The sequence below is a fragment of the Ursus arctos genome, unplaced genomic scaffold, assembly GCF_023065955.2.
Source record: "Ursus arctos isolate Adak ecotype North America unplaced genomic scaffold, UrsArc2.0 scaffold_10, whole genome shotgun sequence".
Classification (NCBI taxonomy): domain Eukaryota; kingdom Metazoa; phylum Chordata; class Mammalia; order Carnivora; family Ursidae; genus Ursus; species Ursus arctos.
Window position 1 is genome coordinate 43,637,431 of NW_026622764.1, and position 25,303 is coordinate 43,662,733.

At 35.9% G+C, this 25,303-nt stretch overlaps 1 protein-coding gene across 3 annotated transcripts in view; it reads left to right on the forward strand.

The window, feature by feature from the left end:
* The window catches only part of DIAPH3 (diaphanous related formin 3), a 474,831-nt gene that overhangs the window by 289,109 nt on the left and 160,419 nt on the right, over window positions 1-25,303 (forward strand). For all 3 annotated transcript variants that reach the window (XR_008957915.1, XR_008957918.1, XM_057308188.1), the window contains 2 exons: window positions 2,767-2,890; window positions 10,854-11,019. Coding sequence is in view for 1 of the 3 variants with exons in the window: in XM_057308188.1 (XP_057164171.1) it covers window positions 2,767-2,890; window positions 10,854-11,019 (290 nt within the window). In the remaining 2 variants the exon portion in view is untranslated. The remainder of the gene's footprint in view (window positions 1-2,766; window positions 2,891-10,853; window positions 11,020-25,303) is intronic.

Genomic DNA, 25,303 nt, shown 5'->3' on the forward strand with positions numbered 1-25,303 from the left:
TAGAGCAAAACAGTTAAAAATGTTAAGTCTGGAATTTAATTGCCTGAGTTCGAATTCCGACCTCACTACTTTTAGTTGTTTGACTTTTACTCACTCAACTCTAGTTTTGTTATCTGTAAAATGGGATAATAGCAATATCTATTTCATGATTATCTTGTGAAGATTTTATTTATTTTTTTTTTAATTTTTTTTTAAAGATTTTATTATTTATGTGACAGAGAGACAGCCAGCGAGAGAGGGAACACAGCAGGGGAGTGGGAGAGGAAGAAGCAGGCTCCCAGCAGAGGAGCCCGATGTGGGACTCGATCCCAGCACGCCAGGATCACGCCCTGAGCCGAAGGCAGACGCTTTAACGACTGCGCCACCCAGGCGCCCCTTGTGAAGATTTTAAAAACTAATGAAAGATCCAGGGCACCCGAGTGGCTCATTCGGGGAAGCGTCTACCTTCGGCTCAGGTCATAATCCCAGGGTCCTCGGATCGAGTCCCACATTGGGCTCCTTGCTCAGCGGGGAGTCAGCTTCACCCTCTCCTTCTGCGTTCTCTCTCTCATAAATAAATAAACCTTTAAAAAAATTAATGGAAGATGCTTAAGACAGGACCTCAGGACACTTAGTACATTTTAGCCACTGCTACTATTATCCCTACTACTACCATTACAACTGTCACTCCTGATATTATACTATTAATAGGCTTGTTTTGAACCTGATTTACAGCATAAAGTGGTTGTACAGCGTATAAACTGTTCTGAGCACGTATTTACTCAAAATGATTTTATGTGTTTTTGAACTCGTATTTATTTAATGAGAAGTTTCACAGTTAAAGGAAGTATAAAAATGAACCACCTGTAAGATTTCTTGAGAAATGATAGAGGAAATGCTAATGAAATATCAGACAAGAGATCAAATAGACTAGGAGAGCAAAGGGAATCTCTTCTTGTAGTGCAGATACAGAACTTTGAAAAAGGCAAAAAAAAAAAAAATTGGAAATGAGAAGAATAAATGAAACACCCCAGGCCTAATTAAATAGATGTCTTGGTTGTGAATAGTTGACAAACAGACATAAAATTGCAAGAGCAGAGCATAGGAACCATGCGTTACCGTCACGAGCAATGTACAGCAAGATTTGGGCACTTGAGTTAAATAGATTGAATTAATGCGCTAAATGCTGTCATGATAAAAATATTTTATGCACTCTTTTATTTGTGTTATTATCTTAAACGTAAGGCTGACAGAAAGGGGAAACATGAGTAGCACAAAACTAATAAGAAAATACGCACTAATATAACTTCAAGATGGCTTCACTAGAGTGGGAGCCAAAGGTTAAAGTCCTATCACTCTGGGCACAACTAGTATATGTGGCTCTCTGAAGAGTTCATTCATTGGCCTCATTTTACATTGGCGCCTGGGTGGCTCAGTTGGTTAAGCGTCTGACTCTTGATTTCAGCTCAGGGCATGATCTCAGAGTCCTGAGATTGGGCTCTCTGCTCAGTGGGGAATCTGCTTCTCTGCCCTTCCCCCTGCCCCCTGCTCCTGCTTGCAAGCTCTATCTCTCAAATGAATTAACAACAACGACAACAAACCACTGTATCTGAAAATCAGCCTGCTAATTGATTTTACAACAAAGTATGTTAAGGTTTTATTAACAGCTATTGTGTTAGAATAGCAAATGTTATTTTGTAGGCGGCTAGTTTAAAACAAGCTCTCCATGTTCTTATGCAACATTGTTTTTCATGCTTCCCTACTATTCCATTTTACTGAGCCAAGACTGTAAATATGTATTTTTTAACTCAGTCCCATTTTGTTGGGCACTTAGGTTGCTTTCCAAAGGTATTCCTATTCTTACAGGTGAGACCTGACTTTTGTATCCGTTCCTCAGGATTAATTGGAAGCCTAAACATGGTAGTGTACTTAGAATTATTATATGCATTTTTAAACATTATTTCATATAGTTCATGGTAATGGGAAGCAAAAGAAAAAAAAGTTTTAACCAAAATTCATCTGAACCCCCAAATTGGGTTTGAGTCACTGTATCTTTATATTTTGTGAATTTTCCTTCTTGATATCATCTAAAATTATGCATAGATTTTAGGCAGTGATTCTTCAGTGTCCTGCTGGGTGACCAGTATGTTCTGATGGGGTCTTTGTGCCCTGCTCTACCACTTGTTCCTTCCGTGCACTGTGAGAGCAACTCCCCGTCAAGGAAGGGCAATTGGTATTAGATAATAAACACAGATTGTGCTCAGGGTACCAGTAAAGAAAATGTGACATTCGTTCTACGTGTTGCTCAGGTAGCTTCTGATACCTTTTCATTCTTATAGATTAGCTTGGACAACAGAACACTGTCTTCCCTATCTTTTCCACGTACTTCTGTTTTCCTCTCAAGAGATTGTGATTTTTGAAAAATGTTAAAATTGTATTGAAATGGGTTTAATGTTTAAGAGTCTATATTTCCTCTCTTTTTCTGAATAGACTGATTATTTTGTAGTGTTTATAGAGGTCAAGGGCTCTAATTTTAAACAAAACTCTAATAAATGTGGTTTGTTTGTGTGATCATTTCCTAAATTTCATCTTGTTTTTTAAAATACGGAACTTTCTTTATTTTTGCATTTGAAAATTTAAAGGTTTAAATAAATTTGTAAATTTATCTTTAGTAGAATCTTACTTTATTATTGTAAGGTTTTTCACAAATGTTTTGTTCCTAGAGTGTTTTACCTCTTATATATTATAATTTTGTCCTTTCAAGGCATTTAATATACTCTCTTTTAGTCTCTGTAGAAACGCTGGAAAAGAATTTGAAGCAGATGGGAAGGCAGCTTCAACAGCTTGAGAAAGATTTGGAAACCTTTCCCCCTCCTGAGGACTTGCATGATAAGTTTGTGACAAAGATGTCCATATCCTTCTGATATCTAAATAACATAAGTCACTAGTCAACTAGAGTTACAATTTATTTAATGTTGTAGGTATATTTGCATAACCAGTGGTTATTCTCTAGTGCCAAATAGCAGTTTAACTTTTGCTCTCTTGCAGGGGAATTTATCAGTGTGTTTACCTATATGAATAATACAGAAATGTATTCTACTTTCATTTTTTTTAATCAGTTTGAATATTTTCTCTCCTCTTTTCCCTTCCATTTGCCCTGTTTCCTTCTGATGTTCATGGCATGTTGAAAGGACGTGAAAACTCAGTTTGAGGAAGTTCGATTCTAACGTCATGATGTGATTTAGATACTTTTGAAATGTTTCAGGAAGGAAGTAAAGATTTTATAAACTGGTATGATTAGTCAGCTTAATTTCAAGGGTTGGTACAGAAAGTTATCTCATGTTCCAGAAACTTTAATATTTCCCTTAGAAATACTGGCTGGTTCCAAAATCAAAACGGAATTTGTCGTGATCACTACTTGTATAGGGTCTTCTCCAAACCCAAGATAAAATCCCTGTATGCGCCTGTGTGTGTGTGTGTGTGTGTGTGTATAGATGAGACTTGTGTCCTGCTTCATTTAAGGTTTCTTTTGAATTCGATTATCTTTGGTTTCACTATGTGGCTTAATCTCTAATGAGTAATTGAAGTAATAAACTTTTTTTAATTTCCTGAAATGAATGTTGAGTTGCTTTGCAAACCATTCTGTGAGATTAGAGACTGATATCTTTTGTGTTATAATAAAGTATTACTGCTATGCATTATTAAAATCCCATATGGACCTCAGAATTTTATATGAAAGGATAACCCACTTCCAATGAGCTCTTATAAATAGACACTCCTAATATTTTAAACTGAGATACTTGAAATAAAATAACTACTTTTCCTCGTTCCATGTCTGCTCCCCTGAGATTTAGCAAATCACAAAATTATTATTTGGTTTATCATAGATTTTATTGTATATGTTTTCAGCTTAATTGTGAATTAGTTCAATTTTTAGCTTTCTTCCCTGTCTCTTTTGGGAAATATAAAAAGGCACTCCAGCAACAATCAATTCAGGCTAATGTGTTTGTTTCCATTCCTATCTTTCCTACCCATCCAGTTTCTTCTTTTATTAGGTAAAGCACCATTATCACTACATTTGAGAAGGGTTTTTTTTTTTTTCAACTAAAGGTGAAATCTGTATTTACCCATCAAAAATAAATAAATAAACGCTTTCGCAGCCCCTTCTCATCTGGCAAAGTATGCTTTTTGAAACTAAATTGGTTATTGCAGAGTTGCATTAGCTTCCTCATTCTTAGCTCCCCCCAATCATTTTATCCTGTTAAAATATTCATATGTGACAGTTTATTTTAATCATTAAGCACTGTTAATTGAAGTGCTTTCATTGTTCCCTATAGAGAGAAGGCATTGTAGGAAAGGGTTTACTTGCATACAGTTTCTGTGAGCGTACTAATTAGGAGGCTCAGGTTTCTGGAACCTATAACCTAAGATAAATTCGTGAGCTTGGAGTGAAGGTGGTAGAATCCTGCTCAGCAGATGATCCCAGGACCTATGCATACTTCTATTCATGTCGGTGTCTTGAAAGGTATGCAGCTCATAAAAAGCAACCAGCAGGAAATCAGAAACAGGAAGGATGATGCTTTGTTGGAAACAATTTTTCATTCTGAGTACAATTATACTCCATGGACAAGAAAGCTACTACATCCTGTCGCTAAATATCACAACCTAGAAGCCTCTAATGAACTGATTAGCATTCATGTATCTCTTGGAAGTCAGATATATGAACAGTTGGTGCACTTTGCTATTGACAAAGCTTATAATCATAAATATTCTTTGCTGAGATTAGATTGCACTCGTTTGCTTTTCATCTTGGTTAGACATACTAGTTTCGAAGTAATTAAATTCATTCATTGCAAAGCTTTGTTTACTTTAATTAGGACTGACAACAAGTCACATTTTGAATATTAAATGGATTTATATAGATCTTATTAAAATGGCAAATTGTGTGCTTCTTATCAGATCTTAGAAAATGAAAGAATTTGGAAACTAAAATGCGCAATGAATAAAAATGTATTCAACTAAAGTTTGGGTTAGTAACGCTCAAACTTTATGTTTTAAGTTTTAGTGCTTATTAGTTAAAACATCAAATTATTTGGTTCATCAATTCTGAAAGAATATGTGTATTATCTAACTTGTTAGGGATGCGTTTTTACAAGTAGATATTTAAACAATCATGACTTAGTAACTTAAATAATCTGTTAATTGAATTGTTTTAAATTATAATGGAATTTTGTTGTATGAAATTTCACTATTAGCGTTCAATTATAGTATATTGTAATTTTATTCTTCCAGTGCATGCTTTTTATTTATATATGCTACTGAGTATAAAAATATGAATTTAATACATCCTTTAAAATGCATGTACAATTATTTCATATATTCACATTAACTTTTTAGTAATAATTATGTTACTTTCCCGTTGCTAAGCCTGGGTCAGAAATATAATTGGAGTTGGGGATTTCCGCTGTAAGTATTTGCTTGAAAAATGTGGGACACGAGTTTGAGGCAGGGCCACCAACATAGTTATATGCAAACTATTACATGTGAAGTATGCACACTTAGCTCTTATACGTGAGAAAATTAGGAAAAAAGCCAGGATTTGTGTCATGTGATGCCTATTTGTTTCTTTTGAACTTTGGATTCTAGAATACTTCTTATTTTAAGGAAAATAACAAATAGATCTTAGAGCATTGCCCTTGAAGTTCTCCTTGCCCAGGATTTACCTTTTCTTCTCTTCCTATCCCATCTCCTGAGTTTCTTACAAAAAAATCATTTTGACAGTTAAATATTTTTGTATTTGTCACAACTTATGTTACAATTACTTGGCTTTTTCCCATGTTATAGTCTTTAAATTTCTTCACTGCAATCCTACTCTATTTTCATACTTTTTTTTCTTTTTCTTGTAATAGCAATGTGTCAGGCACTTTTGAAATTATTACGTAGATGCTAAAACTATTCCAATAAATTCCTTGAAAGACTTCGGTCTTATATCTGTATTCCACACTGTGTAAAACACATCTTTTAGGTAAAGGAATTCAGTACATTTCTGTTTAATTGAACAGTGGTTAGAAAGTAAAATAGAGGAATGGGATCTGTGAAATATAAACTCGTATAATATGTGTCCATTTGCAAGAGTCGGAGTTTGGGTAGTTGGGTGATTTGTAATAGATTTTTCTCTTGAATTTCTCTCTCTCCCTCTCCTTCCTCCCTCTTCTTTCCTTCCTTATCTTCCATTTATATTCTTTTATTATTATTATAATAATAATTTTTTTATTATATTATGTTAGTCACCATACAGTACATCCCTGGTTTTTAATGTAAAGTTCGGTGATTCATTAGTTGCGTATAACACCCAGTGCACCATGCAATACGTGCACTCCTTACTACCCATCACCACGAGCTTTTAAAACTCAGATGACAGTATCCAGGTCCTCATCCAAATTGGTAATGATCTTTGCCTTCCCTGAGGTCTCATTGTGCTCATAGAGGGGCAGCACTTGGTGCTCACGGCTGTTTTACAGTTACACACCAGTTGTTCCAGGCAATGTCACCCTAGCCACGACTTCCGCAACAACCCAACGTAAAAGAGCCTCTCTCAGTCTGTATAATACTATATGCTTTTATTTTCATCATCATACTTATCACTCTCTATCTCATGCATTTACTTCTTTATCCTCTGTCCCCACTCTCCAGAAGGTATGTTTCATGAAAGCAGGGATTCCGCCTACCTCGTTAACTAGTGTTTTCTCTGTTGCCCAGAAGAGTGGAATGCAGTGGAGCTTAGTGAATACTTACAGAATGGCTGGCTGGCTGCCTGGCTGGCTGCCTGGCTGGCTGGATCCTGAGTACTTAAGAAGATCTATAAAAGGTATTAGACATAGAGGACCGATTGAAGCTGGTCCTTGTAAGATGTGTTAATGGAAGTAACAGATATTCCCCCCTTGCTGGGGGAAGCACAATGATCAGGGCAGGACATGAGCCTGAATGTGGGATGGATTTGTGCTGGGTAGTTTCACCATCTCTTAATGAGAGACTAGCCCGTCAGTAATGATGTAGAGTGCCTCATTAATGTAACCATCTATTCTGTCCTATCCGACAATCATTTTAAACTGAAAATTAATTTGCCTATTTCGAAAATTGTTTCTGTTCAATCACAATTTTGCCATTCTTGTGGGTAATTCCAGTTATTCAAAGCTCCACTTCATTCCTTTGGGAGCAAATTGTTTCATAGATAACAATGATAAGAAAATTAACTTAGAAAGCTCTCTAGCTGTTAAGACAAGACCATGTCATTTCCATGGTTTTGGCTCTTGGTTTTCTTTCCCATCACATCTTTTTAGTTTATATAGATTTGTAGTATTTTTATTAAGAATGTTCAGGCGGGCGCCTGGGTGGCTCAGTCAGTTAAGCGACTGACTCTTGCTTTCGGCTCAGGTCATGATCTGATCCCTTGTGAGATCAAGTCTGTGTCAGGCTGTGTGCTGGGTGTGGGGCCTGCTTAAGATACTCTTTCTCGGTACCTGGGTGAAGTAAGCGGTTAAGCACCCGACTCTTGCTTTCAGCTCAGATCTGATCTCAGGGTCATGAGATGGAGCCCCACGTCCTGCTCCGCACTCAGTGGGGAGTCTGCTTGAGTTTCTCTGCCCTCTCCCTCTGCCCCTGCACCCCCCCTCAAATAAATAAATAAATCTTAAAAAAATCTCTCTCTCCCTCTTCTCCCCCATGCACGTTCTCTCTTGCTTTCTCTCAAAAAAAAAAAAAAAAAAAAAAAAAAAGATGCTCAGGCATATTTCTAATGTTTTATCTACTTGTGGTTACTACCCAAAAATATTGTAAGTGTTGTTGGACAATACTTACAGCTTTATTTTAACCCGTTGACCAAATTGATTCTTTTTAAAATATTTTATTTGAGAAAGAGAACACACAAGCCGGGGTGGGGGGGATGGTGGGTAGCAGCTGAGGGAGAGGGAGAAGCAGGCAACCCACTGAGCAGGGAGCCTGATGCAGGGCTCGATCCCAGAACGCTGGGATCATGACCTGAGCTGAAGGCAGACGCTTAACCAACTGAGCCACCTAGGCGCCCCAACCAAATTGATTCCTGAGAATGGGCGTATTCCCAGGTATTAGGATAAAATTACTAGTGTTTGTGAAGTGCCTATTATTAAAATGCAAAGCCTTACCATGTGGTGAGGGAGAAGAAAAGGAGTAGCTTTAGGACCATACAATTAGAAACACCCCCTAAAGTAGTATACTTAGCGTGTTGTCCAGCACACCTACTTTTCAGGGACTCTCTTTGCCCTTAGCATTGCATCCAAATTGTATGTGTGTGAATGCGTAGATGTAAAAATTTTTGAATGGAAATTCCATGGCTTTCATCGCATTTTTGAGGAGGCCTGTTACCCTTGCCACCAAAGTTTAAGAATGATGGCACACTAGGGGAAAATGAATAATTGGCACCGATGTAGTGGCAGGTGAGTAGACTTAATGCAGCCAAGAAGACAGAGCAAGGCATCATCTGCAGAAGGGCTCACAGAGGTGACCATCCTCTAGAAACGTGGCAGGAGCAAAGCACGAATAGGGAATTGGACTAGAAGGAAAAACTCAACTCTTTTCCAGCAGAGTAAATGGATTACAAATGCTGTGTGTTCAGTGGAAAGAACTTACAGCCGTAGAGATGAGAGAAGAAGGCTTTGTGGGAGAGGAAGAATTGAAGGAAGCTTTGACTGATATGTTTGGACAAGCAAAGGCAGAAAACAGTTTCTCTTTTAGACAAGAGTCGAGGATGTAGAAATAATCCATATGGATGTAGTCTGTATCTGGGACATAAATAATTTTAGGTGAGAGTTATAGATTGAATAAATAAACCAGTGTTGATTTCTGACCTTACTGTATAAATGAAGGAATGATTATTTCACATTACAAATGAATCACCATATGGTCCATTTAATGTTAGTTCCTGAATGTGTTTCAAATGTGGTTTTTTAATTTACATAAATTCACTTTATAATATTTCATGAATATGGATATTTCCTAAGACAAAGTGGAAATCTGTCACGTGTGACTGTATTGTTACAATTTCTTGTGATTTTGTGATTTGAGTAATTATACAAAATCTTTTGTTTTTTATCCAAGCATTAAGAAATGATACCACACATAAATTCATCAACCACTGCTACTATTCTGATCTAGATTCTAGAAAATATAAGGAGGCATTTTGCTATTCAGATGAATATAAACTGAGCCACAGAAAGATCTATAGATTTTCTTAAGGTTGTTAAAAAATATATCAACTCTTGCATTAGAATCCAGACTTCCTACATTCTCGTTTATTCTTTTTTTTCCCCCCTAAAATACTATATATAAAAGTAAGAAGAGCCTAGTGTGGGGGAAGAAAGAACCAGCATAGAAGGGTAGTAGGTAATCTGTGGTCTGACCTAACATGGGCCCAAGTGAGCTGTGATTGCCTGGAGCGCCTTTCCTTTTGGGGAGCTTGGGTTCTAATTTTGAGACATTTTCCAGGCCCCTGGGATGTCACCACCCACCTGGCACTAGTGCCACCTCTTTCTTCCTCAAAATAAAGGGCCCAGGTCAGTTTCCTTATTTCATCTTCCACTGGGGAATGCTCTGATCAGAGGAATCCTATCTTTTGAAATTATGGAAAATCTTTCCTTTAGGTTATAAACATTCCGTGTTTGGTTTTCTTGGTCTGAATCTAGTTATTCTTATTACTGACTTTAAAAAAAATTATACCAATATCTTTATTTATTTACTTATTTATTTATTTTACATCAGAGGCATAAGATGGCTCTGATAAGCTTAATTCTATATGTTCCATTTCTTTAAATGTCCCAATTTAAAGGAGCCATTGAGGATTATGAACGATGCTCTTAACAGAGTCATCTTTTCAGAATGAGATGTATCTAACTGCATTAGTGATTTGTCACAGCACAAAGGAAATGGAATGTTTTGTTTAAAAAAATGTTTTCTAATGGCATCACTACATTCATACTGTTAGTCTTCTGAAAAATCAGTGTGCTTTGAACTGTTGTCATGAATGAGAAGAACATTTCTATATGTGCATGGGTGTGTGCCAGATCATAATTTTAAATCATGCAGTGCATAGAATAAAGTACGCACCAATTTTCCAAAGAAAAGTTAAAACATGAAGTTACATAATATTTGAAGTTTTCAAAAAAAAATATTTGAAGTTTTCAACGTAACTCTCAAATTATTTTTCGATTGATTATAGAAACTTAAAGCATAAAATGAGTAAGTGAACAATAAAGATACTGTTTACATTAACTACTAAATGCTATTCATTTCTCTAAGAACTTTGCATTATAGACTCATTTAGTCCTCGCAGCAGCCCTGTAAAATGGGTGGTATTCTCATTCCCATTTTACAGATGAGGAAATTGTAGCACAGAGAGATTGAGACACTCGTCCACAGCCAACTACCACCAGCTGCAGGAGCCTGAAATTGACCCCAGTTGTCCAGTTTAACATCTATGTTCAGTGCCCATGTAGTTGATTTCAATATCGTCGAAATTACTCAATTTCGGGTACTGAGCTATACTTTAAATCCTATTGCATAATCTGAATGACATAGATACGCAAATTGGAAGTAGAATTTCCTTGAAATATTAAATAGATGTCTAACTTTTCTGATAATTTTGACAGAGTTAAGAGATTGAATTTAAGATTTCTCTGCTGTACAGGATAGACTAGGTTATAAGAACAGTGAACTGTTAGAGGTAGTTTTGGCATTTCGGAGATGTGTAATCATGACTAACAATTCAAACATTGGACTCACGGGTTTATTTTTTTTTCTAAAACATTACTTTGTAAATTTCTGAATCCCTTAACTATAACATACAGCTTTGTTATCAGTGCAAAAGAACAATATGAGAAACTTTTAAAGTTACATGAAAATATGGAGAAGTTATACCAGAGTATGATGGAATACTATGCCATTGATGTGAAGAAGATGTCCGTGGAAGACTTTTTTAATGACTTGAATAACTTCAGAACCACATTCATGGTATGTTAAAAATTTTTAATTTGTTTTTTAAAAAGGTGTCTGTGTCTATACTATTGCATTGATGATTAATTTCATTACTTTATTCCACTCTTGTTGTCTGTAGTAAAACCTACCTTTCCCGATGTTGAAAGTTAGCTTTAAAAATTTCAGATTTTAATACTTTTGAAAAATATTTGGTTTGTTCTCCTTTTGGCCTTCCCAACATTAAGCTGTAATCAGAAATTTTGATTGAAAATGTGACAAATTCTAAAGTTTTTCATAAAGACTCCCCTCCTGGCCAATTATAGAGCACTTTTGTAATATGTTTTTGGCTATGAATTTGTTCCTTTATACTTCAGATCAATTTGTATTTTTGTGGTATAATTTTACCAAATTCCATGAAGCTCTTATGAAGCTTTTTTTTTTTTTTCCTTAATGCATTGTACAATAAGCTACCTGCGATTTGCCTTTGAATGGATTTTACAATCCTAGGGTTTCCTTTAGATACTTTAATAGGGAGGTCAGGTCTTTGATGTGGAATCCTTTCATTTAGGCATTAAAAAGATCTTTTGAAAAGTATTAGCTGATTAGATGAGGAAAAAAACCACACACATATTAAAGTGCGAAAGCATTGTTGCCTCCCTGGGGAAACTGGCGATACATTTCTGCAACAAAAAATTATGTTATTCTTAATAGATGGGTAAGTCATTTCTCTCTTTCAGCAAATGTTTGTGGGGATTAAAAAGTTTTGAAGGGTAAAGAAAAAACTTGAATTTTAAAGAAGTGGTTCTTTTTACTCTCAAGAAAAATATATTGCTGAATTTATTGGACTTGGTTATAATCATTTGGTTATGATGAGATAGTCCTTTAATAAAAACTCAATACTTTAAAGGAAAACTGGTCTACAGTAAATACATATTTGCTCATAGCTTTAGTTTTTCCCTCCACAAATTCAAAATGATTCTTTAGTTTTTCACTACCAGAAGTGGAAGAAGTGGATTTGACTGATAAATAATATTTATTATGTGCTTATATGTGTGATATATTGTACAGTGTATTTAAATTTTATATCTTACTATACAGGCTTTGCAGTCTGGGAGAGCTAGGTTTGGACCCCACGCTAGTTATGTGACTGTGAACTGACATAACCTTCCTGAGCCTCAGCTTCCATATTTGTAAATAGAAATATTAATTCCTTTCTCATAAGAGTGTTTATTAAACCAGCTAATATATATTAAGTATTTTTATCACAGCCCCTTGCACATGGTAGGTGTTTAATAAATTAGTGTGCAGTGAAGGATTAACTTAGTAGGCTTGAGGTATTCCAACCCTGCATATTTCAAAGAAAGTACTAGCCCTCCTCTGGCTCCTGGGAGATCACCTATAAGCCCTTGGAATACCCTGTCTCATCAGGATGTCTTTGTATGCCTGGGGCCTTGGACCAAACTATAGATTTTGCTAGAAATGTGATTTATGGGGGCACCTGTTTTTGTTCACCTAAAGCCCTGGACTGCACTGTTCAGTTTCTCCTCTATAGGGAGCTAGAAGCCGAGCAGCTAAGGTTGGCCCATGTGGAAGATCCATGCCTACGTGACTGGCCTTCCCAATAAAACTCTTTACACCAAGGCATGGGAGAGTTCCCTTGGAGTTCTGCCCTTTGCATGTGTTGTCACACATCATTGCTAGAATAATGGAACTCCTCTGGGAGAAGTCAGTGGTGATTTTAATCTGTGCCCTTTCACTGTAGTAAACTGCAACCATGAGTACAAGAGCTTTTGTGAGTTCTGAGTCCTTCCAACAAATTATCAAACCGGAGGGTGGTCTTGGGGACCCCTGACACAATTATGCATAAAAGTATAAAATAGATATATGAAATAATAACACCTATCATATATTGAGTGTTTCATGAACAAGATGTTCTTCCAAATGCTTTATGTATGTTATCTCAATCTTCATAAGAATTTTCCACCTTTCACTGTTACCATGTCTCTGTGACACAGAGATGGAACATACCTAGCTTAGTGTCATTTAGCTACAAAAATGGTAGAACTAGAATATGAACCCACACGGGCTTCCTCCAAGAGCCTGTGCAATTAAATGCTATGTAGTGCTCCCTCTCATGTTTTATAGCTTGTGTTCTCTTTTACAAATAAAATCACTGACATAGGAAGGGTTTTCTAATGGAACCAGGGCCACACTGCTTTTAAGCATTTAGATTGGCATTTGAATCAAGTATAATTCCAAATTTTCCTAAGATCTGGTAGGATTAGAGGGTTTGGGGCCTTCTGGGGGTAACTTGGTCATTGTATTACTAAGTGGTAGGCAGAGGGAGAAAGTGTTTGAATGGAGAAGTATTCAAAAGAGGAGATAATAGAGTGACAGCTATACTTTGTCTATTTCAGAGTTTATGTGGGTCCTAGAAATGTTGTCACACACGCATATGCACATTGTACTGCATTAACCTCATTAGAGCTAAACATAAAAAATATATTTTATTTAAATGAATAATTCAGAGAAGAAATTTTTTTGGTTAAAAATAAAGAAGACTGTAAGGGAAGTGGTTATATCAAGGTGGTGAAATTTGGCACACAAAATTTATTCTTTCTTCCTTTCTGGTAAATATGGTTATATTGCTTGAATTTTAGACAGTGTATGTTTAAAAAGATGACAGTGTCAATATTGGCAAAAATTTTTGACAAATGTTTTGTTTTCTCAAATTCTCCTGATCCCTTATGTTACTGTTTAATTCCACACTATTCAACTTTGAAAATCCAGTTAACTTCACTGAATCGGTGTGAAAATTTTAGCAACAGATGTAGAACTTTAATGTGTTGAAGGTCTGTTCTGGAAAGTCATATCAATACAATAGGCAAAAAAATATATTTCCTTTTTAAGAAAAAAACTGGTAAGATACATTTATGTTGTTACTTTATCCACTGGCATTTAGAAATACTCCTGGTCATGAGTGAGCAAATAAAAGTGGAGGTCCACTTTGTATTATATGCATGGAGCTGAAACCACTGTCCTCATTCCATACCTACCCCCTCTCCCAACTATGGCAGTTTTCCATGGAATGTTTTCTCCCAAGTTCAGATCATTCTACTTATGGTTCCCTATGCCTGGAGCATTCTGTCCATATTTAGCCTGGCAAAATTACTATACTCACCCTTCTGCTCCCTGCTCAGACTTCGCTTCATCTAGTAAGACCTGTGTCTATCTTGAAACATTCTTTGTTTCTCTGGTGTAATTCATGGCATTTATCTATTACTCAACAAACAGATAAATTTGTTGAGTAATAGATAATCTCATCTACAATGGGTCCAGGCTTTAATAGTGAATATATATAGTGCTAGCCAAGTGCCAGGTGTCCTAGAATACTGAGGCTTGGAGAGATTGTGACTTGCCAGCAATTGATGGAGCTGAGGGGCTAACACCGGAAGTCTTGCACCAGTCTCTGCCTTATATGGCTGAACTCTATTAATTCCTGTTAAACATGGAAATCACATTTAAATGACTAAGAGGACTAATCTGAAACTCAATACCTCCCCAAAATAAAAAATGTGGCCACTTTTAATAGTGATTTGGTTTGTGAGTAATTTATCCAAAAATATTTATATTTTAGAATTGCCCCAGAATTTACTCATAAGCAATTAAAGCCTGGCTCATTTTTATTTAAAGCCTTTTACTGTACCTTTTACCAACTCGTGTAATCTCTTACCAGTGTCACTAAGATTTCTTAACTACTTTGTGTCAATATAGCTGTTCAGGTTCGTTCATTCATTCATTTATTTATTTTTCCTTTCCTTTCTGAGAGCCCCTACACAATAGCTAAAGAAGGAACATCTGTTCTAGACTGCTGCCTCAAGCCATGTAGACCAAGGGTGAAAAGTTCCACGATCACGTAGCTTCCTCTGAGGAGCACCTGCTCATTGTGACAGCAGCTTACCTCACCTCTTTTCTAGTTGGAGATTCTCAACCGGCAATTAATTTATTGTTGTTTTAACAATCTACTCTAGGTAGATGGTGTTTCTATTTAGAACTGATCAGTTTCCAAGAAATAGGGAGTAAGTTTCCATTGTCATCTTTTATATAGCTTTATTTTTATTACCATCTTCAACGGGACAAATCCAAAAACAACTGCCACTAATCGAGTGCCTGCTTCTTGCTCAACTCCATGCTGAATGCTTTACGTGTGTTATCCAATTTTGTAGAATGTCACCCGTGTGATAACTGGGGGGTAGAGAATCTCAGTGCCTTTGCAGAAGGCTTCAGAATTGGTAGGGGTAGGATTTGAATGATAGCCTGCCTGACTACAAAGCCTGTACTTTTGAAAATATTTCCAAGTAGACTGTTGCTCAGAGAGTTTGGAAGAATTGTTCAAATATGATTTTTAAGGGCATTTTTGGTAACTTACTAGAGAGAATAAGCACAAGACTTAATTTCCTCACTCCTTGATAGAATAACTTTCTGTCTACATTGATGGGTTCATGGTAGAAGGATGTTTGCTGGTCTGGTTCTATTTCAAAACATAAAATATTCTCTTTTAAAATGAGAGGACTATTAATGTACCCCAAGGCTGGGGTGAGAGTTAAGGTGAGGGGTAGAGAGTCAGCACCTTTCTGTAATAGATCTTTCTTTCCTGTAGGACTCATGGGGAGCATAGAGTTCAAATTGGAGATACCAGGTAGGAACACTTGACCCCACATGGTAGGCTGAGTAGATCTGTGTCCTCCCAGGCATCAGGCTTTACAAGTGAAGTCCGTGCCTTCAGTTATGTAGTGTCGTAGAACAGTAATCATTGTTTTCCACTTGTGACTGGTTTTAGACACATTGTTAGGGGCAATTACCAATGCACCCCATTACTCACAGAGGTCAGTGCTTCTACAGGATGAATTGAGCCCATTATGGAATTCTTGTTGGCTTTTACTAGGACCCTCCACCCCCACCTTATTCTACCTAACAGCTGTAGCATGTTCATGTTGGTCCTTCGAGTTTAAACTTAATTTTCACGTGTCTCGTTGGGCCCTGTGGCCTTGAAGCATATTGTTTGTCCTGGCCCCACTTTCCACTCATACTTATATTAGAGAATTTTGCTCAAAGTGCCTTTACTCATGCCTGAAATATGTGGTCTCCCTAACATTTTCATTTCTTATCTTGGTGATACTTTCCTTTTTCATCATTGAAAGTTCTTTTGCTATTCTTTCTTTTACGAGAATTATTAGCACAGTGCAACAACACTCTTAACTCCTTAAGCAAATTTCATCTGACACCTTGTTTATTTTGCTTAACAGTCTCATCTTAGAGAAATACTTCTGAATGTTTCCCCTCTTGGCTCTCCTTTGTTATTTGTTCCCTTATAGATAACATGTTTGAAAACAATTTTCCTACCAAATTATGCTTATTAAGAATATGTCATTTTTCTGTGTATTTGAATTATAATTGATACGCAGTATTACATTAGTTTCAGGCATACAACATAGTGATTCAGCGCCTCTATACATTATGCTATGCTCACCACAAGTGTAGCTACCATCTGCCATGACAATGACAACGTTATTGACTATATTCCCGATGCTGTATCTTTCATCCCCGTGACTCGCTCATTCCATAACTGGAAGACTGGTATCTCCTGCTCCCCTTCACCCATTTTTCCTGTCCTCCCAGCCCCCTCCCCTCTGACAGCCACCACTGTCTTCTCTTATTTAGGGATCTCTTTCTGTCAATTTTCTGTTTTAATTAGACATATGTAACCAGTATGATGACCCTCTCAGTTAACGTCATATATTCCCATACAGAATTGGTATGATTACACTTAAGTCAGACTTTTTTGGTTCGGGTAGCTCTTTTTCTGAGCACATGAACATTTTCTGTAGAGATTGTAAAGTGCTGAAAAAGATCACTGGACATCGTTTTTTTTCATTTCTCAGACCCTGCGTATCTGGGCATCCCACTTTTAGGTTAGGATTTTGAGGGCGAGAAAAGCAATCCCTGCCTTAAAAGGGAATACTATTACAAACATAAAAGGGGTGGTAGCCTCTGTTAGGTTTTTTCTTTCTTTTTCAGGCTCTGGGTTTGAGTGTATGGGCCGAACTTTGCAGTTTTTCTTGTCCCTAAAGTCCAATCAGTTCCTGCCTAAACTTCCTTCCCCGCATACATACCTTCCATCTGAATTGTGTAATGAAAATCACAGAGGAAGAATTTATTCTCGTTTCTTCAAATCTTAAGTGATTTATGAACTTGGCCTACGGTAAGCCTCACCCTTGCTGCTTGTTTTTAAGAGTGGTATTTTGCCATCTGTCTAATTTTGGGGAAGATGGCAGTGGCTGAGAGTGTGGGCTCTGGCGCCAGAGCTTCCAGGGTGTTAGCACCATGGGCAAGTTGCTTAACCTTACTGAGCCTGTTTTCTGTTAATAACACCATGTGCTCCTTAGGGATGTTCCATATTGAAGATCAAATGACATAATGTACATACACCCTCAAAACAAGTTAGCTATCTACAAAGAATAGAAATAATTTTCTCCTCTGCCATGTCATTATAATAGGATCAATATTTTAAGTATTGTGTCCCTTTTTTATTTTATGCTTCCGCATAGATACTTTGAACTAAATAGCTATTTTTCATCAATAGCTCCGTGTTTAGATTATTTCTACAATTTTGTTGAGGTTCTGTTTCATCCAGGTAAAGAGCCATCATTCATGCTACTTGAAGACTTTAAGTTAATTTTTGGTTCATACAATTGAAATACACTGTGTAGCGAACAAATATAAAATCAGTTGTAACTCATTTAATCTTGCCGCATGGGTTGATCAAATACAATTTAGTCTTCTGAATACTGAGACTAAAGTAGTGATTTGCCAAACAAAAATGAAGTCATCCAATGAGGGGATATTTTTAGTATGAAATTTTCTTGATAAAGAGGACAACCAGAACAAAACTGATTATTTAAATTACACAAATTTGATGCTTGTCAACTTTAAATGTTGTTTCTGAGGACCATTGTATGGACTAACTAGCTGACCAACAGGAATGCCGAAGCACAAGCTTTTCCTGTGTGCTCCCTAAATCTTGTAGATTGATTCATGATGTTATCAGAGCAATGAAGATCATGTAAAAGTCCCGTGGTTGGATGTTGAGCCCACTTGTGTAATTATTGTAGGAAATATCTTCTCTCCTTGCTTGCTTTGGTGAGTTTACAGCTTAAAAAATGTCTTTAGTGACAGGACTGCTATTCTGAGATCCTACTGGGAGGTGTAAAGCTCCAAACCTAGAATAAAACAAATATTTTAACTATAGGAGGTTTTATTATCCTTTAGTATTGAGTATTTAAGGAATTAGAGCTATTCCAGGTGCTGAATATTTTGGGTTTGCAACTTTGAAAGCAATTCTGGTAGGTTTTTCTAATCTTTATTTTTTAGGCTCTTCACAGTAAAAGCACAGCTAGACTAATTGACTTAAATTTTCTCTTTACCGATAGGATTTGTTCTCACTATGCCTTACTCATTGAGGTTACAAGTGCACCTGACGGCAGGTTCTATATGATTAAATGACTGGCAATTTGTATTTCCCTTTTTAAAAATATTTTGTTTGTTCACTGAAATAATATTAGCAAGAGGTAAAGACTGAATTATTCTAATAAAATGATAAGGTCAACTGTTGAGAGACAATGGAAAGAAAAGAAATAAACTAATACATAATAATAAGTATATTAACCCATGTAATTGAAAAGGCAACATTAAACTAAGAGACCACAAACAAAAATGAATAAAATGGCTTGCTCTTTGTACATCATATATACTGGTCCTCTACATTCTAAACGAGACAGAGTGCACGCACTGTTGACTTGAAGCTACTTTTAATGTTATATTTTAAACGTTACCAGGTTTACATGGAAGATCGTAGGCCTTTAGTTGGATGTTTTCCTTGAAGAGGTGGTTAGCAGTAGCTCAAAAACAGACAAAACTACACTATCACATCAAGCCTACTGTTAAGCACTACACTTCATGACTACCGTCTTGTGCCTAGCTGTGCCTTTAAGCCTCACAACTGCAGGATAAAGAGAGTATTTTTATACTACTATATCACTTCAGAGCACGAAGGAAGAAAACACACTTAATAGAAAATCAGGTTGTCTTTGGGAAACCATAACTGAGAGTATTTCATACTTTTTCTGTTACAGAAGTTGTAGAATAGGTTGAACTATCATCTCATTTATTTGAGAATTTTGCAAAATGTGTGAGAGAATTGCCAGCAAACTCATTGTGTATTTCTATAGGCTCAATAATGTTAAGTCCCTGATAGGCTTATAGGTAATTCGCTGTTTCATCTGAGACTAATTTCACCAAAAAAGCAACTTGAAGCTGAAATAGTTTAATCATCAGCGCCTGCACATTCTTGGGAGGGATATTCTCAAAGGATAGTTTCCCATTTTCATGAGTCTCATGGTCACGAAAAGTTCAACTAATACCACCTTATATTGAATGTTAAGATGATGAGTTGTTTGTGCCAGTATATAGTATATCATGCTCTCCTCTTCTCATTGGTAGCATTTCTTCATTGAATTTGGTAATACCAGAGAAATTAATTTAATTTTTACTGTCATGCTAGATTCCTCTCTAAATCATCTACTTATAACTGTTGCAAATAGGGATTTTTAAGAATAACTCATTTTCCACAAGGTAGTTATATTCCATTGTTTATTTTTTGCATGTGGGGGAAATTTTGTATTTAGTTACAAAAGAAAATCTTAATGGAAAATGGACAAATAGGTCACATATGTTTTACATTCTTAAACACTTTTGTGACTGGTATTCATTACAAGAAAAATTATTCTTTCATGTTCCAGTATAGGAATATGTATAGGAATACATATTTAAGATTTTCTTAGTTAAAATATTTTCCATTTCTTCCTGAAAATGTAGTCATCAGGAATTTCTAGAAAGCAGTCATTTAGTATATTTGGACGTTGAGTCTTCTCAAAATTAAGTAAATTGCTAAAAAAGCATTTAATGGGAATGTGTTGGACTCTTGCATGGTTGTTTACTCTGAGAAAATTAGCCTGTGTTTTCATAGTACCTGATATCCATCCCTCTGGAAAGCATGCAGATTTAAATTCAGTTTGTCTAATCTTACTTTAGGGATCCGAGATAAAAATTAAATACTTAAGCAAAAGGAAAAAATTTTTGAGTTTAGTGAAAACTGAAGAGATCCCTGATTTGCATAGTTTAAATATTCATTAATGTTGAAAGAACTATAACTCTGAACAAGAATACGTTTATAAACTTTTCAAACGTTTTTTCATATAAGAAGCTCTCCAGTAGTTTTCAAAGTTACAAAAATATATACAATATTATCATATGTTGGAAATGTTGAGTTGGGTAGACAAATTATTTAAATGGGCCAAGAGTTAGAAACAGAGATGAGGTATGATCCAAAAGTCGGGGTCTGTGGAAATCCACTTGTGTTTTATTTTTATTTTTTTTTAAAGATTTCATTTATTTATTTGACAGAGAGACAGCCAGCGAGAGAGGGACCACAAGCAGGGGGAGTGGGAGAGGAAGAAGCAGGCTCCCAACAGAGGAGCCCAATGCGGGGCTCGATCCCAGAACGCCGGGATCACGCCCTGAGCCGAAGGCAGACGCTCAATGACTGAGCCACTCAGGCGCCCCTCCGCTTGTGTTTTATAATCTCATTTTCATATTACAGTTTTTCTCTTATAAAATAAGACTAATATATTTGACAAGAGAAGGTATATTTGGAATATAGACTGTTAAGCTTTTTTGGAAGGAGGCAATATGCACATTGATTTTTTAAATTTTGCTTTTGAGGGAAAAAATCTGAATTGTGTCATTGGACAAATTCTTAAGTTAATTTATCAAGTATGTCTAATTTCAAAAGCAAGCAATACTTTGGGAGGAAATAGTTTAGAAAAGTAAACTCTTCAGAATAAAATCTCAAAGTATATTAGATTTAGAAGTATTAAAAAATGTATCTATATAAGAAAATATAAATATATAAATTGTTAGTGGTAAATAGCTACACTTGAGATCAAGAATATCCATATTTAATTCACCTCTGTACCTTCCCCACAAAGTAATCCAGCTGTATTAGATGTATGCTTTGTAGAAATCTCATATCAAGTCAGTGTACGGTCATATCCCAACATCTCTGAATGGAAAACATTTGTATTCTCATAGGGACTATGAAAATTGACACTCCCCCGTATGCTTGATTGAAGTATGTCTAATGGATGCAAGCTAGAGAGTGGCTCTTGCTTGAATTGTTGCTGGATAAATAATTATGTGGGGCATTTCACTAATGATCTAGTAATGGAAATAATATAAATTAGTAATATTACTAGTATTATTAATAACTGCTGCATTTATATAAGTTTTACTGTGTGCCAGGCACTTAATTCTTACAATATCTCCATAAAGTAGGTGTTATTTTGCCCATTTTACTAAAGAGGAAACTAAGACACAAGACTTTAGATTTCCTCCTCCTAACCATGTTACTGCCTTTCTAAGAAGCAATAATGAACAGATTTTTAAAAATTATTTCTGAAAGTAGTTAAATGTCATACTTACTGTCTTTTTGATGATATTCTTGATTGTCCAGTCAACAAACTTATTTGAGTGACTACCCAGGACCTTATATGGCGTGTGTGTGTGTGTTTGTGTGTGTGTGTGTGTAAATTGTTCACCTTTGGGTCCTAAAACACACATGCATAAGTTACCCAGAAATATATATAGTGTATAAGAATTGCCACATTATACAAAAGTATTTAAGAAATGAAGAGCTATGTGTTGGTCAGCCTTCTATAAGAACCTACTTGTGAGAATTTTATCACAATATAATAAAGACTCAAAGATCAATCCCACCACAGTACAACAAATTATTTTAAAACATGGCTGTCTTGTGAGAAAGTTGGGGAAATCTTCAAGGGCAAAGGGTTGTTTTTCATGAACATCTCTCTTTAAAGGATCTCCCAAAGCAGGGATTGGCTAACAGTCTAATGGGCCAGATAGTAAGTACTTGCAAACCAGATGTTAACAACTACTCAGCTCTGCAGTTGCCATGTAAAAGCAGTCATAGGTGGTATGTAAATGAAGTGGTGTGGCTGTGTCCAATATAGCTGTTTATAAAAACTGCCGGCCAAGCCACGAATGAAAGTAGTTTGCTGACCCCTACTCTAAAGGATGTATTTAAAGAAGCAACATTTTTTTTTTCTTCAGAAAGAAAGAATTGAGAGACAAGAAGGCATACCTACTAAGAAACTAAATATAAAGATAGTATACAATAAAACCATGTCTAACTTGTTTCCTAGAAAAGGAGGTACATAGCTTAACTCCTAGACAGTAATTGTGAAGTAAATCCACTTGGAGCCTGCTTCTTCCTCTTCCTGGGTGGCTCAGTCATTAACCGTCTGCCTTCGGCGTGATCCTGGCGTTATGGGATCGAGCCCCACATCAGGCTTCTCCGCTGGGAGCCTGCTTCTTCCTCTCCCACTCCCCCTGCTTGTGTTCCCTCTCTCGCTGGCTGTCTCTCTGTCAAATAAATAAATAAAATCTTAAAAAAAAAAAAAAGAGTGAAGACAATTCTAAAGAAGAAAAATCAGGCATGAGCTATAATACTTAGGACAGAGTGTTACTGATGCAAACAGGGATATATTGGACCAGATGGACTGAAACAGCCCCCAACAACAACATATATAGCTGCTTCAAACCCAGAAGAGATGGCTTTGCCAATCAGTAGGCAAAGGGTGGGTTAGTTGTCAAAAGTTATGGTTCAACTCTTCTTTTATAGAAAAAAGTAAATATCCCCACCTTGCACCAGTCAAAAACTTTGATTCTAGATAAAGTAGGTATTCTAGGTAAAATGTGAATAGCATCATTAAAACTTTAAGAAGAATGTGTAGAAGAATCTCTTCGTCTTTGAAGTAGGGAAGGATTTCTTAAGTTATAAAAGGTGCTAGCAGTAAGAGAAAAGATATTTTTGACTACATTTAAGAGCTTCTGTTTATTGAAAGACTACGTAAGTAAACGAAGTATGACAGTTAAAATCCAAAATCTATTTATAAAATAAACTGACAAAAGATTACTATCCAGAATATTTAAAGAACTGCAAATTAGGAGAATGATAACCTAATGGAAAAGTGGGCAAAAGATACATTGGGCATTACACAGAGTAGGAAATACAATGTTTTATAAACATGTGCGAAGCAACTTGAACTAATTAGTAACCATAGAAATACAAGTTAAAAGCACCACGTGATACCATTATAAGCTTGCCAAATAGAACACTGATGATAACAATTTGGTTAGGATGTAGGCTGTGATAATGCACTGATGGTAGCTGTATCTTTGGCACAACCACTTAGGAAAAAATTTGACACCATCTAGTAAGATTGAAGAGGAACCTCTCCTTTTATTCATCACCCAACTCCACTCCTACCCAAGAGAGCAGTGGCTTTCAAACTATTTTGGTCATAACCCACACGGTCAGATAATATTTTACAAGGGGACCCAGCACTTCTTAGAACAAAAACAAAAGTATCAACAAAGAATGCTTATCCTTACTGCTTGTGTTACATTCTAAAATGTTCTGTTCTCTTTCACTTAAAGAAACTGTCAACAATTTCTAAACAGATTTAAGAACCAACTAATGGGATCTACCATTCAAAAACTCTTACACATAGGTACAGGGAGACATGTGCAAAAATGTTGGTATCTGCATTGTTCATCATAGCCAAAAATCCAATGCAGTTCAAATCCCAGATAGGTGAGTAAATAATAAAATGACTTAGTATTATAAGCAGTGAAAATGAGGTGCTATTTATACATAAAAATGTGAATGAGTCTTAGAAATATAATGTTGAGTGGAAAAAGCGAGTCACAGAAGTTAATAATAAAAATGAAATTTTTTTAGAAAACTGAAAGATACTGTTTGGAGAATAGCCACAATTTATGGAAGATTACATTATGCCAGACTCTTCTAAATTCCACACACGCGTGCACACGCACACACACGTGCATGTGCTTATTGAAATTCACTGGCTTTGGGACAAAATGTATGATGCTATAATATATATTTAAACTCGTGGCAAAGTTCTCATATTATGCAGAAAACAAATTATAAGTGGGAAATAATTGTGAGCTCGTTTTCATTCAGAATACACACGAATGTGCAAATACTTGACGTATCTATATTTGTGTGTACACTTATTTATCAGCATACCTATGTATTTTTATAGAGCTATTTTAGAGTCTGCTGTTACCATAAAATGCATGTGAGCCTTAGGAGCTCAGGTAAATTATTGATTATGACTTCAAAACGAACAGTCAAAATGTGACTGAAGTTTTAAAACCATCTGTGGTCATTGCCCACAGATCTTTCAGACAGGAGCATGTGCCAGGCTATCTCGGGAACATTCTGCAGCAAGCACCCAGAGAAATTTTCTTGGCATTGCATAGCTGTAAGTAGTTGGTGGCAGTGCAATTTATTTGCCAATTGACTAAGTAGAAAACCAGGTCAAGAATAAGGTAAACATAGCATAATGTATATAAACTTCTCAAATTGCTGAGTTGTACACCTGAAACTAATGTAACAGTTTGTGTGAACTATACTAAAAATAAAAAATTAAAATAAGAGGATTAAAAAATCAATGTCTTATACCTATCTTTATGTACAGTTCATCTTTGACTTTTCTTTCTAGCGTTGAATTTAGAATTGAAGTAACTAAGAGGCAATTGTATCTAGAATAATGTGGTTCTCTAACTGTTCATCTTTTCTGTTTTCGGCTATTTTTGCTTCTCAACATTTAGAATAAAAGAAAATTCACAATTACTGTTTGAACTGGGATATTAGTTTCAGACTAAATACCTATTTCTATGCTGTCTGTTGATGTTTTTCCAGCTAAAATTCTTCTGGTAGTTATGTCAGAATAAGATATGTTTTAAATGAGATTGGCTTTTAAATGAAAATCAATAGTGCATTTTCCATAAAACAAAATAGCTTTAAGAACTACTTCAGACCTTATTCCTAAAATGTAAACATTATTTTTATAGGTCCTAGGAAGTAATTTTGACTTTTTATTGCCCAATGGAATACTAAAAGGGTGTGGCAGTTATGTCTGGTAATAGGTTGTCTATTAAATGTTCTCATTGAAATGCATCCAGTCATTAAGGTAGAAAATTTACATCAGAAAATTCTGTACTTTAATAAGTTTCATAAATAAGCTACCTTATATATATATTTTTATTTATTGTAGGTTCCTCTTACTCATTTCCCTCAAGCAAGAAATATAGT